At 46.0% G+C, this 17,977-nt stretch overlaps 1 protein-coding gene across 2 annotated transcripts in view; it reads left to right on the plus strand.

Annotated features, from left to right (window-relative positions):
* PLPPR3 (phospholipid phosphatase related 3) overlaps positions 1 to 17,977 on the plus strand; it is a 54,546-nt gene that overhangs the window by 34,085 nt on the left and 2,484 nt on the right. For both annotated transcript variants that reach the window (XM_063455572.1, XM_063455573.1), the window contains 2 exons: positions 10,570 to 10,743; positions 13,917 to 14,099. In XM_063455572.1, coding sequence (XP_063311642.1) covers positions 10,570 to 10,743; positions 13,917 to 14,099 — 357 coding nt within the window. The remainder of the gene's footprint in view (positions 1 to 10,569; positions 10,744 to 13,916; positions 14,100 to 17,977) is intronic.

Consider the following 17,977-nt stretch of genomic DNA (forward strand, 5'->3'; position numbering starts at 1 on the left):
GTCTCTCCAAATCATCTGACCACATTCATTAATAAGCTGCTCCCAGCACACTTACACTATCACTGTCATCAGGGTTAGTCAAAGTTAAGTTTTAATTACAATAATTTTTTTTCACTAAAGTGAGAATTCAAAGTGAATTTAAAATTTAAAGGAATACTATATCATTAGGAATACAAATCTGTATTCTTTTTTTTTTTAATTTGACAATTTTTATTTATTTTCTTAGCAACAAAACACAACGGTTGGGTAGGGGTACAGAAAAAAGACGGGGGTTGGGGGTTGGGGTGGGGGAGGTTTTTCATCCAAAGTTTCAGTATCTGTATTCTTAATGCTATAGTGCCCCTCTGCCTAGCTCTAAATAGGTAACCCACCCCACCCAGAGCAAAAAACAGATTAAATAAATTAAAGTTTTACTTGCCTTATTCGGTCGTTGAAGCTCCCTCGGTGCTGCTGACCCCTCCTGCTCCACTGACATCACAGAGGAGGCAGGGCCTCATCGAGGAACATTCAATCAGCCCAGTCAAGGAGGTTCAAGGTTGCAAATATTTGTAGTAGAGTTAATAGCGACAGGTAAAAATAGAGATTGGGTGCAATCTAAAAATGAGTTTTTAAAAAAAGTGAGTTTTAAAAATGAGTTACCGTAATTAAAAAAACAAAAACAAAGGCAGATCTTCAAAAAAAATATTTAAAAGCTGAAGCCCCAATATTGAAGATTGACCATAGGTACCCAGACCACTTGAACTTAGTAATGTGGTCTGTGTAGTCCCGTGTCATTTTGACACTGCAATGTAAAATATTGCCGTTTTGTAGAAACGCTGGGCAAGGGTTTTCCGCTCCCAGTTGGACGTCCCAGTGTGTCACTGAATTCTGCTCTGTGGTCCAATCAAATGCTCTACCCAACCAGAACATTCAGTACAAAGTCTGAGATCTCTATGTAGCGCCTGGACAAAGGGGGGCTATTTGTCCTTAATTCTATAGTAGGTCTGTCAGTTGTGCCCTGAGATATGTTTGGAAAGTAGACTTCCATTTAAATTTACAGTCGAATTTGAGTGGAAAGTGTGACCTCAGGCTGAGGACACGAGACATTTCAGGAGTCAGATTTGGTCACATTTATATCATAGTCTGCAAGGTTTGATAATGTATTTAAGTACAAGCTAAGACAATGGTGGGAATGTACCTCTGTGTATTATTTTGTTACTTTTATAATACTCCAGGAAAAAAAGTACATATTTAGGGTAAGTCATAACAATTCAGTCTTGACAGTGCGCTAATTATTTCATTTACCTATAATGGTCTATGCCATCCATAGGCGTGCGCAGCCTATTGCATTAGGGTGTGCACCCTAAAGCACAAACACACGCCGCATGTATATATATATATATAGATATATACATACACACACATACATATACTGCTGTTTGTGTGTGCTGCTGGTGCGCTGTGTGTGTGTGGGTGTTCGTAGTGTGCTATGTGTGTGAGGGTGCTGTTTGTGTGCTGTGTGTGAGGGTGCTGGTAGTGTGCTGTGTGTGAGGGTGTTTGTGTATGTGTGTTTGGGGCCTGTTAGTGTGCTGTGTGTGTGAGGGTGCTGTTTGTGTGATATGTGTGTGTGAGGGTGCTGTTTGTGTCGTGTATTTGTGAGTGTGCTGTTTGTGTGAGGGAGCTGTGTGTGTTTGTGAGGGTGCTGTTAGTGTGCTGTGTGTGTGAGGGTGCTGTTTGTGTGCTGTGTATGTGAGGGTGCCGTGTGTGCGCGCTGTTTGTGTTAGGGTGCTGTATGTGTGTAGGTGCTGTGTGTGTGTGTGTGTGTGTGCTGTATGCTTGGAGGGATTGTGAAGGTGGGGGCAGATTAGTAAATAACCCCCTCCCTTCTTACCTTATGTAGGGAGGGGGGATCCTTGCTGTCCAAGGGAGAGTGAACTCTAGCCTGCGGGCCTAGAGTTCACTCTCGCGAGATCTGAGCATTGCCGCGGCAACGCTCAGATCTCGCGAGAGGAACCTGGCGGAGCTTCTGTCTAGAGCTCCCCGGGTCCTCTCCTGCCTCCCTCCATGCTGCTGGTGAGGTAGATCTTTGATCTCCCCGCCGGCCCATGGAGGCTAAGAGCAGAGCCGGCACTTAGATAGCGCCAGCTCTGCATGAGCCGACAGGGGAGATCCGGAGATCTCCCTGCCGGCAGGGGTCAAGTCCTGGGGAATAAAGTGTGGGATCTCTCCCAAGATTCCCACCCCCCCAAAAAAATATACACTCGTGTGTGTGTGTGTGTGTATATATATATATATATATATATATACACGCGTACACACACTCACACACACATACTCAGACACACACACATATATTCACAGACACACAACATACATTCACAGACACACACACACACTTACAGGCACACACACACACAGGCACACACACACACAGGCACACACACATACATTCAGACACACACTCACTTACAGACACATACACTCACAGACACACACATACATTCACAGACACACACACACACATACACTCACAGACACACATACACACTTATAGGCACACACACATACATTCACAGACACACACTCACTTACAGACACATACACTCACAGACACACATACACACACACTTACAGACACATACACTCACAGACACACACACAAACACTCACAGACACACACACATTCACATACACACTTACAGGCGTGGGGTGTCCGGGGGGTGTCCGGGGGGTGTCCGGGTGTCCATCACCTCTTGCTCCCCCCCATGACGGGGGGAGGAGGAGGAAAGCATTTGGGGGCGGCAGAGTACCTGCAGGAACAGCGTTCCTGCAGGACTCACAGGCGTGCCGCGGGGATTAGGGTGTGCCCAGGCACACCCGGCACACCCCGTGCGCACGCCTATGATGCCATCATAACAAGTTGTTCTTTGAAGGATCCTATTCTAAAATGTAAGGAAAATGTAAGGAATACTCAATTATGGACTATAGTGCTGTACGGAGCTGCCAAATCTCAATAAGCAGTAGATACTTTGTTTGCATAAGGCTTTTAGAGACAGTAAATAATTGGCACTTAAGGAGCTAGCATTTCTAAAGTTTGTGTCTGTCAGTATGTACTAATAATAAATGATTGTAAGACTCTAAAGTCATATTGTAAGTGCTAAAATACAAATAATCCAACTAATCGAGTTCCCAGTTCTAAACAATATAATCACAGCAAGTTTAAACACCCAGGTTTGTAAACAGTACATTCACCTTAGAGTCTCAGGGCCTCCTCTCTCCCTGCTATCAGGTTTTCCCATGCCTTAGGAGGCTGGACTTTTAATACAGGCTAATTAAATTCACCTGAAAGGGCTGACGTCCACCTATTAACCCCATCATTTTGGGAAAAGAGAGCGTTCCAACCTGCTACTGATATTGAAAGCCACAAATCCTCCCACCTAGCTTAACACTGGTGTGTGAAGTGGCCTTGGCTAAAAGTCGTGCACCCTAGATAATGCATCCCCATTAGCATGTAGTAAACCAGCCTTGTGCTTACAAATAATTTAAACAGTTGCAAACTGTGACCTTAGCAATCCTGTCTTTTTTGTTTTACATCCACTCTCTGGATTCCCCATAAACCATAGTCCCATTAATTTCTACAATTTGGTTACAAACATTTTGCAATGCTAAATCATTGACATGGTCCCTTCCGGATTGATTTGAGCCAATATCCAAATCCACTATATTAGCCTGTTTTAGGGTTTGACCCTGGGGTTCAATCAATATTCCCATTAAAGGTGTGGAATTTGTACTCGAGCCTGGTAAAGCCACACCTTCATTACTTTTAGCTTTATTTATCGAAGCCATTTGTAAGTTCATAGTTCCCCTATCCTTATCTTCCTTTCTTTCACACCTTGACTTGCACCTCTTACACTTATCATAAAACATGTCAGAGTGTGTAAATGGTAACAAACAAAATGGGCTTTCCTTTATGGACTCACCCTGGGTTTCAATTAGGCTTTCCTAGCCTGGTAAGTTTCGCCCAAGAATAAGCGAATGGGGCAATTTATGTGCAACTGCTGCCACTACTGGGAATGTATGACCAAGATAAACTATTTTCACAGAGGTAGAAGGAAATTTTACAGTATAGCTATGTACACAGATTACCCCAACCTTTTATTCTGGGAGCAATTGAGAAGGCTGAATCAGACTGCTTGCCACTAGGGTAATATTACTCTCTCAGTCCACACGAGCGAACGTGGCCTTCCCATTTAACAAAACAGTTTTATCATATACACTTGTTTCGGTCCGTTTCCCCACCAAACAAATCAGTCCACATATAGTTCAATAGTCCTCACTTATAGAATTATACCCACATTCCATGGGTTCCTGCAAATGCGGAAACCCAGCTTTTATGTGTCTTAGTTCTGATTCTGGTATTTCCAATTGTAGAACTGTTGGGCATGGATCACTAAAGTCATGCCTGTCCATTCAAGAATCTCTGATTTAAGTATATCATCATGGCAGCTACCATTGTATGTAGGTCAAAGTAGGCTTTTTGAGTAACTATGCCGGCCCGTTGAGAGTGAGGACATTGCTCTCCGTTTGAAGTTCACACAAAAACTATGAGATAGGCTTCCACGTCAACTTGCGGCTTCATCTTTTGCAGATACTGTTTTGCATGGATTGGTTTTTGTAGCAGAGTAGAAGTATAAACTGTGTTTTCTCAGCTGGTAGACGTAATCAGCATACAAATAAAGGGTAGCGTAGTACTTCCAATCCCATTCCCCAAAAACTGGACGAAACACAGTTTTGGGAGTCAACTGAACTTTTATTGAACCACAGCCGGCTTTATACAAATCCTGAATACTTTGCTCCGCTCACTCCCTAGTCTCTCTGCAATCTACAGGCAGGGTAAGGTGTGACTGCACTCTCCGCTCGCTTCTACCGCCATTCCATCCATGTCTCTTCTTCCTTCCCTTCCATCCATGACTTCTTTCCATGTTTTTCTCCCCACTTCAATCAATTTCTCTCCTCCCCCATGTCCATCCACATCTCTTCCCCCATGTCAACCCCCCCTTCCCATCCATATCTCTCCCCCCATGTCAACCCCCCCTTCCATCCAAATCTCTCCCCCATGTCAACCCGATATGTAATCCTGAATACATACATTTAATTTACTCAAAAGCTTCACTTCAAATTACTTACTGTCTCAATAGTAACAGCACTGTCTGGATGTCCGATCTGCTCACTCCCTCAGCAAACTGCAGTCCCAGCCAGGTAGGCATGGTGTCACACTAGAAACCTTGGGGCCCCGGTGTGAATATTGCCCTGGGCGCCACCCCCCATACGTCTCACTACCTACCCCCACCCCCACCTCCAACCCTCAATGTGTCTCATTCATACAAACACACATACATGCAGATACACACCATTTAACACATACAGATACACAGATACATACACAGACACACAAACTAACACACAGATACACATACACATATATACACACAAACACACATGCAGATACACAGATACACAAAATTACACACTTTGAGATAAACAGAATGACACTCCTATAGATACAAACACTGACACAAATACATATACACGTACAGACAGACACACAATCACAAGGACAAACATTCAAATACACAGAATGACACTCATACAGATACAAACAGTGACACACATACAGATACACAGGGCATGCACTGACATACAGATATGCAGACAAATATATACACATGCAGACACACATACACACAGAAACAAACACAAACAGAGACACACATACACACATACAGAGATACACACATACAAACACACACAGAGACACACACATACAGAGACACACACACCTACATGCATACAGAGACATACACACACATACAGAAACACACATGAACAAACACACACATGGAAAATTGTTTATTAACCCTCCTGTTTCCTACCTTTTAGATGCAGGAGGGTGACTTCCCTAGGGTGCAGTGGTGGCTCAGGCTCAGGTTCCCACTCTGACTCCCCTCTCTCCTTCCTCCTCCCGCACGGGCTCGGTAATTGCTGGGAGGAGTGACCGGGTCAGTCACTTCCTCCCAGCTCAGTCTGACATCATCACAGGGGGCCTGGTCAGCTGTTAAAACGCTGCAGCACTGACCGGGCCCCCCTGGATATATTAGCTGCCATCGGGTGGCCCTAACAGCATGGGTCACCCAATGGGACCCTGAACTTGCCACCCCAGCGGTTCTACCGCACGCGCCGGGGCCCCAACATATGGTGGTGGGCACCCGGGCGCAGGGGTCTGGAGTGACAGCCCGGGCGCAGCTGCGAGCCCTGCGAGCCCTGCGACTGCAGTAGTTCAGCCAGTGGTGTCACACTATCAGCTCAGCTCACTCCCTAGTCACTCTGCAATCTACAGGCAGGGTAAGGTGTGACTGCACTCTCCGCTCGCTTCTACCCCCATTCCATCCATGTCTCTTATTCCTTCCCTTCCATCCATGACTCTGTTCCCCTCCTTTCCATGTTTTTCTCCACACTTCAATCCATTTCTCTCCTCCCCCCATGTCCATCCACATCTCTTCCCCCATGTCAACCCCCCCTTCCCATCCATATCTCTCCCCCCATGTCAACCCCCACTTCCATCCATATCTCTCCCCCATGTCAACCCGCCTTCCATCCATATCTCTTTCCCAATGTCAACCCCCCCTTCCATCCATATCTCTCTCCCCATGTCAACCCCCCCTTCCATCCATATCTCTCCCCCCATATCAACCCCCTTTTCCATCTGTGACGAAGTGCCCTTCGCCACTTGGTCCTGGAGAGGCCTGCTTGCCAGCCTCCTCCCCTGTGACTATGACTCTTTGATGTATTTGATGTACCCCTTAAGGACCAAACTTCTGGAATAAAAGGGAATCATGACGTGTCACACATGTCATGTGTCCTTAAGGGGTTAAAGCCCCTATTCTACCTTCAGACAGACTATTTATGTAGGTCGTTTATTTCTCTTATGTTTTAGTCACCCTCTACCCATTATAGGTGCAGGGTGTGTGTAATGTCATTGTTTATAGTGTGTGTGTGTGTGTACTGTGAAATGTATCTATATCTCTCCCCTCATGCAAACGCCCCCTTCCATCGATATCTCTCCCCCATGTCAACGCCCCCTTCCATGCATATATCTCCCCTCATGTCTCCCTCCCCTTCCATCCATATCTTTCCACCCATGTCAACCGCCCCCCCTTCCATCCATATCTCTCCCCCCATGTCAATCCCCCCTTGCATCCATATCTCTCCCCATCCATCCATATCTCTCCCCCATGTCAACCCCCCTTCCATCCATATCTCTCCCCCATGTCAACCCCCCTTCCATCCATATCTCTCCTCCCATGTCAACTCCCCCCTTCTATCCATATCTCCCCCCATTTTAACCCCCATTCCATCCATATCAACCTACCCTTCCATCCATATCTCTCCCCCATGTCAACTCCCCTTCTATCGATATCTCTACCCCATGTCACCTCCCCTTCCATCCATACCCCATGTCACCTCCCCTTCCATTATGTCAACCCCCCCTTCCATCCATATCTCTCCCCCATGTCAGCCCCCCTTCCATCCATATTTCTTCCCCATGTCACACCCCCTTCCATCCATATCTCTTCCCCCATGTCAACCCCCCTTCCATCCATATCTCTCCTCCCATGTCAACTCCCCTTCTATCCATATCTCTCCCCCCATGTCAACCCCCATTCCATCCATACCAAAACCCCCCCTTCCATCCATATCTCTCCCCCATGTCAACTCCCCTTCTATCAATATCTCTACCCCATGTCACCTCCCCTTCCATCCATATCTTTCCACCCATGTCAACCGCCCCCTTCATCCATATCTCTCCCCCCATGTCAACCCCCCTTCCATCCATATCTCTCCCCCATGTCAACCCCCCTTCCATCCATATCTCTCCGCCATGTCAACCCCCCTTCCATACATATCTCTCCTCCCATGTCATCCCCCCTTCTATCCATATCTCTCCCCCCCATGTCAACCCCCATTCCATCCATATCTCTCCCCCATGTCAACTCCCCTTCTATCGATATCTCTACCCCATGTCACCTCCCCTTCCATCCATATCTGTCCCCTCATGTCAACCCCCCTTCCATCCATATCTCTCCCCCATGTCAGCCCCCCTTCCATCCATATTTCTTCCCCATGTCACACCCCCTTCCATCCATATCTCTTCCCCCATGTCAACCCCCCCCCTTCCATCCATATCTCTTCCCCATGTCAACCCCCCCTTCCATCTATATCTCTTCCATCTATATCTCTTCCCCATGTCAACGACCCCTTCCATGCATATATCTCCCCTTCCATCCATATCTTTCCACCCATGTCAACCGCCCCCCTTTCATCCATATCTCTCCCCCCATGTCAACCCCCCCTTCCATCCATATCTCTCCCCCATGTCAACCCCCCTTCCATCCATATCTCTTCCCCCATGTCAACCCCCCTTCCATCCATATCCCTCCTCCCATGTCAACCCCCTTCTATCGATATCTCTACCCCATGTCACCTCCATTTCCATCCATATCTCTTCCCTCATGTCAACCCCCCTTCCATCCATATCTCTCCCCCCCCCATGTCAAGCCCCATTCCATCCATATCAAACCCCCCTTCCATCCATATCTCTCCCCCATGTCAACCCCCTTCTATAGATATCTTTTCCCCCATGTCACCTCCATTTCCATCCATATCTCTTCCCTCATGTCAACTCCCTTCCATCCATATCTCTCCCCCCATGTCAACCCCCATTCCATCCATATCAACCCCCCCTTCCATCCATATCTCTCCCCCATGTCAACCCCCCTTCTATCGATATCTCTACCCCATGTCACCTCCATTTCCATCCATATCTCTCCCCTCATGTCAACCACCCTTTCATCCATATCTCTCCCCCATGTCAGCCCCCCTTCCATCCATATTTCTTCCTCATGTCATACCCCTTCCATCCATATCTCTTCCCCCATGTCAACCCCCCCCCCCTTCCATCTATATTTCTCCCCCATGTCAACCCCCAGTTCCATCTATATCTCTCCCCAATGGTAACCCCCCCTTCCATCCATATCCCTCCCCTCATGTCTCCCTCACCCTACCATCCATATCTCCCCCCATCCTTCCATATTTCCCTCCCCCTTCCATATCTCCCCCATCCTTAAATATCTCCCACATGCCAACCTCCGGCCGCTCCCATTCATAACTTTCTGTGGAGAATTACTCTGCAAATGTAGGGGTATATTTCTGTGAGGGTTGCCATCTAACCGGTATTTTACTGGCACAGACGGTATTTGGGTATTGCAGGAATACCGGCAAGTATCTGCAAGTACCTCTCCCCATGCTCCCTGAGACAGGCAGAGTGGGAGATATACATAGCACTGAACTGGTTATCATGGAGAGCAGCTTTTTACAGCTCTGTAGTGTTCAGCCCTGCCCTCCCCCTATTTCTTAATTGTATGCCTGAGTCTGAATGCCTGTGTAGGACTGTGTCTGTATCTGTGTCTGTATAACTGTGTCTGTGTATGTTAGTGTCTGTATGACTGTTAGTATGTCTGTGTATGTCAGTGCCTGTATGATGGTGTATGTCAGTGTCTGTATGACTGTATCTGAATGTATGTCTCTGTATGACTGTGTTTCTCAGAATCTGTATGTCAGTGTCTAAATTACTGTCTCTGTATGTCAATGTATGACAGTCTCTGTATGACTCAATGTATGTGTATGTATCTCAATGTCTGTGACTGTGTATGATAGTGTCTGTATGTCTGTGTCTGTATATCACTGTATGTCTGTATGTAACTTTCCTCTTCCAAATGTTACGCAACATCCTGTGACGTCGTGCATAATTAATTATGCAAATCAGCTGGTCGTATTTTCCACCCCAAGAAAGGTGGCAACCCTATATACTGGAGGTAAAACATGGCTGGGAAAGGGTGTTGTGTATGTGTAAGCTGTCCGTGGTGCTGTGTGAGGGAAGGCCACTTGTGTTGTTTGTGTGTGCGGGTGGGTTGCATATCAGGCTGCTCGTGATGTATTGTGTGTATGGCGAGGATTATTGTGTATGGAAGCACTAATGTGTGTGTATGGAAAGGGACTGCAGTTAGTGTGGGGTGGGATGGGGTCAGCAGTGTGAAGGGGGGATGAGGGCAGCAGTGTGGGCGTATTGGGACTTTATTTTTAAAAAGCATTACAAAAAATAAAGAAAAAATAATTATAAGAACCAAAAAACAAACAAACTTGTAAAGAGATTTATTCTTCGTCCTTACCTTAGCCCAGTGGCATACATATCTGGTCTGTACCCCAGGGAGTGTAGGAGTGTAGACCACATCCATTACTCCACCTGGCCGTAGTGAATCAGAGTGATGCTGTTATAACCCTTGGAAATGCTCTCTAGGGATCTATGCACTTGGTCTGCACCTGCTGTAACATGCACTTGATTGAATATGGAACAACTAAATACTAAGGATACATTTAGAGTAATTCCAAAACACCATCCAAAAATGTAGCATATACTAGAATATTGCACTGAGCTATAATATGGCATAATATTATCATTGTAATTTATTCCAGATGTACTTTAACTCAATCATCTCAGACAGCACAAAACTTCTGAAGCCATTGCTGGTTTTCGCTTTCTCGATTGCGGCTGGAGTGTGTGGACTGACTCAAATCACCCAGTACCGCAGCCACCCCGTCGATGTCTATGCAGGGTTTCTTATTGGAGCAGGAATTGCAGCCTACCTAGTGAGTAGTAAGGGCTATATTCAATAATTGTTTTTTTTTCCCCTTTATTTTACAATGCAATATGTTCACATAAGTGAAAGTCCTATTTATGAATGCCTCAAAAAAATTACCATAAATGAAATATTGGAAAAAGTGGACAATAGAAATTAAAAAAAACAGTTTTACGTCATGCACAATAGTTCACATTAAAAGGACACTTCTGCCCATGGGTGCCAACTCCCACCACCCTTAACCCTGCAAGTGTAATTATCACAGTTTTTATAAACTGCAATAATTACCTTGCAGGGTTAAGTCTTCCTCTAGTGGCTGTCTATCAGACACTAGAGGGACTTCCGTGTTCTTAGAACACGAAAAGTGTTTTAAACTACGCTGGACGTCCTCACACTATGTGAGGACCTCCTGTGTCGCCGAAATCCCCATAGGAAAGCATTGAATAATGCTTTCCTACGGGGTGGTCTAAGGGGCGTCCGCGCATTCGTAATAGGAGAGTAGGCAGAGCCTGACCCAGCGCTGAGGGATATCGGAGCTGGACTCCGGTAAGTCGCTGAAGGGGTTTTAACCCCTTCAGAACTTGGAATGGGGGTGGGAGGGAGAGGGGCACTGTTGGGTCCTGCAGTGCCAGGAAAATGAATAGGTTTTACTGGCACTGGAGAGTCCCTTTAAGTGGCCCACCAAAACCAGTATAAAAACAAATTCAATTTTTTTTAGATCAGATACTATGGTGGATCAACGAGAGACAGGATGATTAAAATACTTAAAGGTCAATGGATTAGTCCTAGGATTAAGGGAAATTAAGCCTAAAATTAGTAAGACATTTAATCATCCTGACTTTTTTGAACTTCCGTTGTATTTAGGTATTGACCCCTCATTGAGAACCACAGTTTAATCCTAACGCAGCAGAATTTTACAGTTTCACTATTTTGGATTAGCTTTCAACTTTGACAGTTTTCTTGTTTTGAAATCCCAACTAACTTAATTTGTTTGAAACTTTGTTTTGGGGATCCAATTCAGTGGAAATGTACAGCACTAAAGACACCATTGAGCTTCATTGGTATTTAGCTACCTAGTAGGGAATGGCAAAAGAAAATACTTTTGCTCAGCATTATTTGTTGTTATCAATGTATAGCATTAGAAATAATATAATACTTTCTCATTGATGTGTTATCTATAAATAATGTCCCACACGTATACCGAAACCTACACGTATTTAGTATCAATGTACTCAGAACGACACGTCATTCTAGTGCACATGTGCCTATTGACAGGCTGCTCATACATTGAAGAGATTGCTAATGGGCTTGAAAGTCCTGAAAATGTTTAAACATGCTTAAATGGCACCTTACATCAGCCCACCCAACACAAGTGAAGGAGCTTGTTGGACAAGTAACTAGGAGGACTGTTTTGAGACTGTATTGTTATTTGACAAATCTGCAAGTTAAAAATAAAGACTGAAGGTAGTCCTCATTTTAGAAATATATGCTTTATAGGATGGAATTTTACTATGTGAGGCACATTTTGCTTTTAAACTATCAGGTACATTTAATATGGAATCTGGTTTGAAAATCTGTCATACAAATATTATACTTGGAAGTCAGTAAAAAGATTTGTGATATTTACATTCACACCTCACAAGTTCACTTCTGAGCATAACACAGCTAAGTCAACGGATCAATATTCCTGGCATTAGTGCAGTGTTTGTACAATATTAGATAAATAATAACTTGTTTGCATGCAACTGCAAACAGTGAAACATCTTCGCTATTTGTAACTGCAACACAAAAAGTGTGTTAGAAAACATTTAAAAAATATATTTGTGTACGGGATTATGAAAGGGGCGTATACTTAAAGTGAGTGTAGTTTTGATAAACAAGAGTCGGTTGAGGTGTGCCGAAACCGACGAGAGGTTAGGCCTGTAAAAAAGAGGGCCCACCTGGATAGATTGAAATGAAAAGAGGGTGTGGTGGGAGGGGAATTTCTGGAATCGACGAAGACAGGTAAGCAAGGGGTTATATAGGTATTAAATCCCTCCCACAACTTCAGGCATATGCCTTCTATGTATATACCCCATAATGTAGCAATAAACATGTGCCAGTGAAATTATTACTTTCAAGTATCAAATAATGCAGTCCTAAAAAAAATATACGTCCTGAATGGGCAACTTTGGAAGTGATAACAACTTAAAGGGTTACTCCAATTATCATAATCACTACAGCCCACTGTAGTGCTTATGATGCAAGAAGTACTCTGGACTGGTTTCCCAGTAATGGGGCAAACAATTTAGCAACAGTGTGTCTAGATATCGAGACTTATTTAGATCCCCACCAGGTTCCGATGTCCTCTGATGGTCCAGTGATGCGCTCCTGTCTTCTCCAGAGCCCTGGAAGCCGTGGCTGTCACCATTCATTGGCTGAAAGTGTCAGATGACCCCTTTCAGGAAATGACTGACATTCTGTGCAAGGAATGTTAAACAGAATTGATGTAAGCCAGATGAAAACTCTTTATGCATGCTGGCTGATGACACTCCAATGACTGCCGGTGGTGAAGTTTCATAGTGAAACACTGCACTTACAGACTCCATGACCACTGCAAATCAATCCATCAAATGGTGCTTAGAGTAACCCTTTAAGTTTTGTTAAGTATTACACAGCCTAGTAATATGTTGTTTAGGCTATAAAGGTCTTAGCCATATGTCATATACATTTGAAAAAAGAACTCCTAGCAATTGAGTATTTGACTCACAACTGAAGTACCCTTCAGGTAGCAGAGGCTTTACATATATCCCTGCTGGCTCAGCTTGCAGTAGTATACAGTAATTGGGTGCTTTGCAAATGAACTATTCCCAGATAATTCTTAGTGCTTGGTGATGTCATTATACATATTACAGGGCTAGTCTTGCATGAGTGGGACAATGAAGTCAGGAGAAATAAGCAGGTTTTGGTTTTTTTCAACCATTCAGAAGCAATTTGTCAGAAAATAGAGTGATGGCACTATATCCACTACAATGACAGGCACATTAAAGATCTACTGCCATTAAAGTTTTAAATCTGGAAAAGTGTTTTTAACTTTCTGTCTATGTGAGTGTAACATGTTACATGGTCCTGAAAAGTGTTTTTAAAGGTGTCAATTTTATTCAAGATCTGAACTATTATATGATCTCTCTGTCCTTTATTTAGGCTTATCATGCTGTAGGTAATTTCCAGGCATCATGTGAAGACTCGTCTTCACCAACCACAACCACCAAGGACCCTCTACGAGCACTGACCCAGCGTGGTCATGAGTCTGTTTATCATCAGAACAAGTCATCAAGCACTGATGAGCTTACACCTCGTCCACGAAGCCAGAGTACCCAACGTCAGGTGAGCTAGAGTCTTTGCTATCTTTCTCTTCATCCATGTTGTACCTTTTTTTTTGTTGAACGACTTGGTGGATGCTATTCATGAACTAATCTCTTGTAAAATAAATACCTTTTTTTTTTTTTTTTTTCAATTTGTATTTTTTTTATTCGGTTTAGAATAACATATACATCTGTTCCATTATATTCGTTTAAGTAAACAATGTGTACATAGTGCTGTCATAATGGGTATAAGATTGGCAACGGGTCTAACAATATAGATCTATTGCCCTGTATTGGTCTTTCTTAGTTGTCTTTATGGTGAAGCTCGGTGGCTAAGTCCCGTGGCCCTTTGAGTCTTTGCGTCCTGTAGAGATTCTTTGTGCTCCTTCAGACTCAGTGTGGTCTCCTCTACTTGTTGGGTCTAGAATTAGCAGCCTTGGAAAGTGGAGTCAGCCTCTTTACGGTGCTACTGGGCGGTGCAGTTTGCCGGATTTCGACGGTCTTCTCCTGTCGTCTTTGATTCTCGGTAGGAGGAGATGACTTTTGCTGCGGCATGCGCTTCAGGCCGGCCTTTTGTAGGAAGGTCTCCAGGTCATCCTCTGGGGTGAGTTCGTATCTCTCTCCCCCCACTTCTGTGAGGAGGGATCCCTCTATGCCCCAGCGATACTTGATATTGGCGACTCTTAGAGACCTGGCTATCGGTGCTAGTTGTCTTTTCACCACAAGTACGGAGAATGGAGTGTCTGGGTATATGGCTACCCTGTGGCCGTCGAGTAATACTGTTCCCATTTCTCTGGACTTGGACATTACTGCGGATCTCACGGAGATATCCCGGGCCAGCACAATGACATCTCTGGGTGCTGCTCTGGGCGCTGTAGCAGACTTCCTTACCCTAAACGCCGAGGTGATTAGAGGTATGTTATGTGTGTCAGTTATTCCCATGGCTGTCAGGAGGGAGTGAGTATAGGGTAGGAGCTGTATGTCACCGACCTCTTCTGGGATGCCTCTGAGGCGTAAGTTACGTCGCCTGTGTCTGACCTCCATCGTGGTGATTGTGCGTCTAATGTGTTTTACCTGTGAGGTAAGGTCTTGTATGTCTCGACCGTAGGTCTGGAGTTTGTCCTCTCTGGCGGCTTCCCTTGTTTCCAGGTTAGTGATTTTATGTCGTACCTCCTCCACCTCTGTCTGCACTGTCTGCAGGTCACTCTTCCAGATCTGTCTCATCTCCGTCAGGAGCTTTTTAATATCTCCTCTTGTGGCAGGTGCTTCATCTTCCTCAGACTCTGTAGCGTAGGATCGAGGAGAGGGCATTGAGTCTTCCTCCTCCTGGGAGGTTTCAGATGCCTTGGGTGTGCCGCGGGCCTCCGGCGCCATCTTGGATCTCTTTGAGGTCGCGGGCCTCTCAAAGGCCAGCCTGATGTCTGGCTGCTGGGGCTTGGTCGCACCTTGGAGTCTCTTATTTTTCCTTCCCATGCTCTCTGCTCGGGGGTGTCCTTCTCTCTGGTTGGAGTTCCGCGATTTCGCGATGATTTCGGTTGTTTGTCTCTGGGTCAGAACGGAGCTCCGTGGAAAGACGTCCGTTCAGGTTCGTCGTAGGCCACGCCCCCCATAAATACCTTTTTTATTATTTAATTTCAATTTCCTATAGTCCCTGTGCCCTTTGACCATATCTTTCTAACATCAGGAAAACATTCACTCGTTCACTAGTCTCTAATTCTAGTCTATGGTTTGTTTCTGTTTTTTTTTCCCTTATCCCATAAGCAGCTGTTTCAGTTCTGAGTTTCAATGTCACTCATTACCACAAACAAATCTACCTAATGCTCAGCAATCTGATAGCATCTATATCATTTTATTCATGCCCCTATTCACAGTTTTGTGAACAATTCTGCTAACAGCATTGCCTCACTCAAACACTGTACCTACACACAACATGGACAAATCTTGGATGACAAGAGGAGTAAAACACCCTTGTTTTTCATCACTGGGTGCAGAGATCTTTGCTGATGTGGGCAGGAAACTATTTGCACTATGCAATGAGGAGTAGTTGTTATTGTACTTAGAGTGACCACTAGAATGATTCATTCCTTACTAGAAATCTGTAACTAAACCTAAATACACAAATACAGACCAATAGTGTGTCCCTGGAATTAGAAAACATAAAGGAATTGGCTTGAAAATAAAAAGTGAAATACTTAACATATTCAGTAGCTAAAGACAGCAGGTCTGTGTAAAGTGGAACCATTACCCTATTACAGATTTGTAGCTAGGTAGTTCTCTCTCCATCCATTATATTATGTCATCCCTTCTGTGTTCACTGTGTGTTTTGCCCACTGGCGCACCTACCACGGTCGCCGGGGGCGCAGGTGCGACCGGGCCCCTCACTATAGGGGGCCCGGTCATAGCCACGACCCCTGCGACCGTGGGCCGCCTGGATATCTTATGGGACGGTGCACAGCGGTTTCCGCATGGCTGGCAGGAGGGGAGAGCTGCTCTGTGCTGCTCCCCTCCTGCCTGTGTGTAGCGTGACCGAGTGGTCTGACAGGAAATGCTCACTGTTAGAGCACTTCCTGTCAGACCAGGAACCACTGCCAGTAAGGAAGGAGGGGAGGGGGGAGAGAGAAAGGGTATGACATACAGGGAAGGGAGGGGGTGAGAGAGAGGATATGGGATACAGGGAGGGGTGGGGGGAGAGAGGGTATGGGACACAGGGAGGGGATGGGGGAGACATGGAGGGTATGGGACATGGAGAGGGTATGGCATACGGGGAGGGGCAGAGAGAGAGGGTATGGGATACAGGGAGGGCAGGGGGAAAGAGAGAGAGGTTATGGGATACAAGAAGGGGATGAGGGAGAAATGGAGGATATGGGACACCTGGAGGAGAGGGAGGAGAAATGGAGGGTATCGGATACAGGGAGGGAAGGGGGGAGAAAGGAGGGTATCGGATACAGGGAGGGAAGGGGGGAGAAATGCAGGGTATGGGACACAGGGAGAGGAGGGGGAGAAATGGAGGGTATAGGACACAGGGAGGGGAGCGGGTAGAGAGGGGGAAATGGTACACAGGGAGGGCAGGGAGGAGAGAGGGGGAAATGGTACACAGGGAGGGCAGGGAGGAGAGAGGGACCAATTGGATACAGGGAGGGGAGGGGGAGAAAGGGAACAATGGGACACATTGAGGGGAGAGAGTGAGGGTATGGGACACAGTAAGAGGAGGGTGGAGAGATGGAGGGTATAGACACAGGGAGAGGAGGCAGGAGAGAGGGAGAAATGGGACACCTGGAAGGGAGGGGGGAGAGAGGGAACAATGGGACAGATGGAAGGGAGCGGGAGAGAGGGGGTTATGGAACACATGGAAGGGAGGGGAGGAGTTAGAGAGGGTATAGGGACACATGGAAGGGAGGGGAGGAGTTAGAGCGGGTATAGGGACACATGGAAGGGATGGGGAGAGAGGGCAGAATGGGACACATGGAGGGGAGGGGGCAGCGAGGGAGGGTATGGGACACGGAGGGGAGGGGGTAGAGAGGGGGAAATGGTACACAGGGAGGGCAGGGAGGAGAGAGGGGGAAATGGTACACAGGGAGGGCAGGGAGGAGAGAGGGAACAATTGGATACAGGGAGGGGAGGGGGAGAAAGGGAACAATGGGACACATTGAGGGGAGAGAGTGAGGGTATGGGACACAGTAAGAGGAGGGTGGAGAGATGGAAGGTATAGACACAGGGAGAGGAGGCAGGAGAGGGGGAGAAATGGGACACCTGAAGGGGAGGGGGGAGAGAGGGAACAATGGGACAGATGGAAGGGAGCGGGAGAGAGGGGGTTATGGAACACATGGAAGGGAGGGGAGGAGTTAGAGAGGGTATAGGGACACATGGAAGGGAGGGGAGGAGTTAGAGGGGGTATAGGGA

Source organism: Pelobates fuscus, chromosome 5 (assembly GCF_036172605.1).
Source record: "Pelobates fuscus isolate aPelFus1 chromosome 5, aPelFus1.pri, whole genome shotgun sequence".
Classification (NCBI taxonomy): domain Eukaryota; kingdom Metazoa; phylum Chordata; class Amphibia; order Anura; family Pelobatidae; genus Pelobates; species Pelobates fuscus.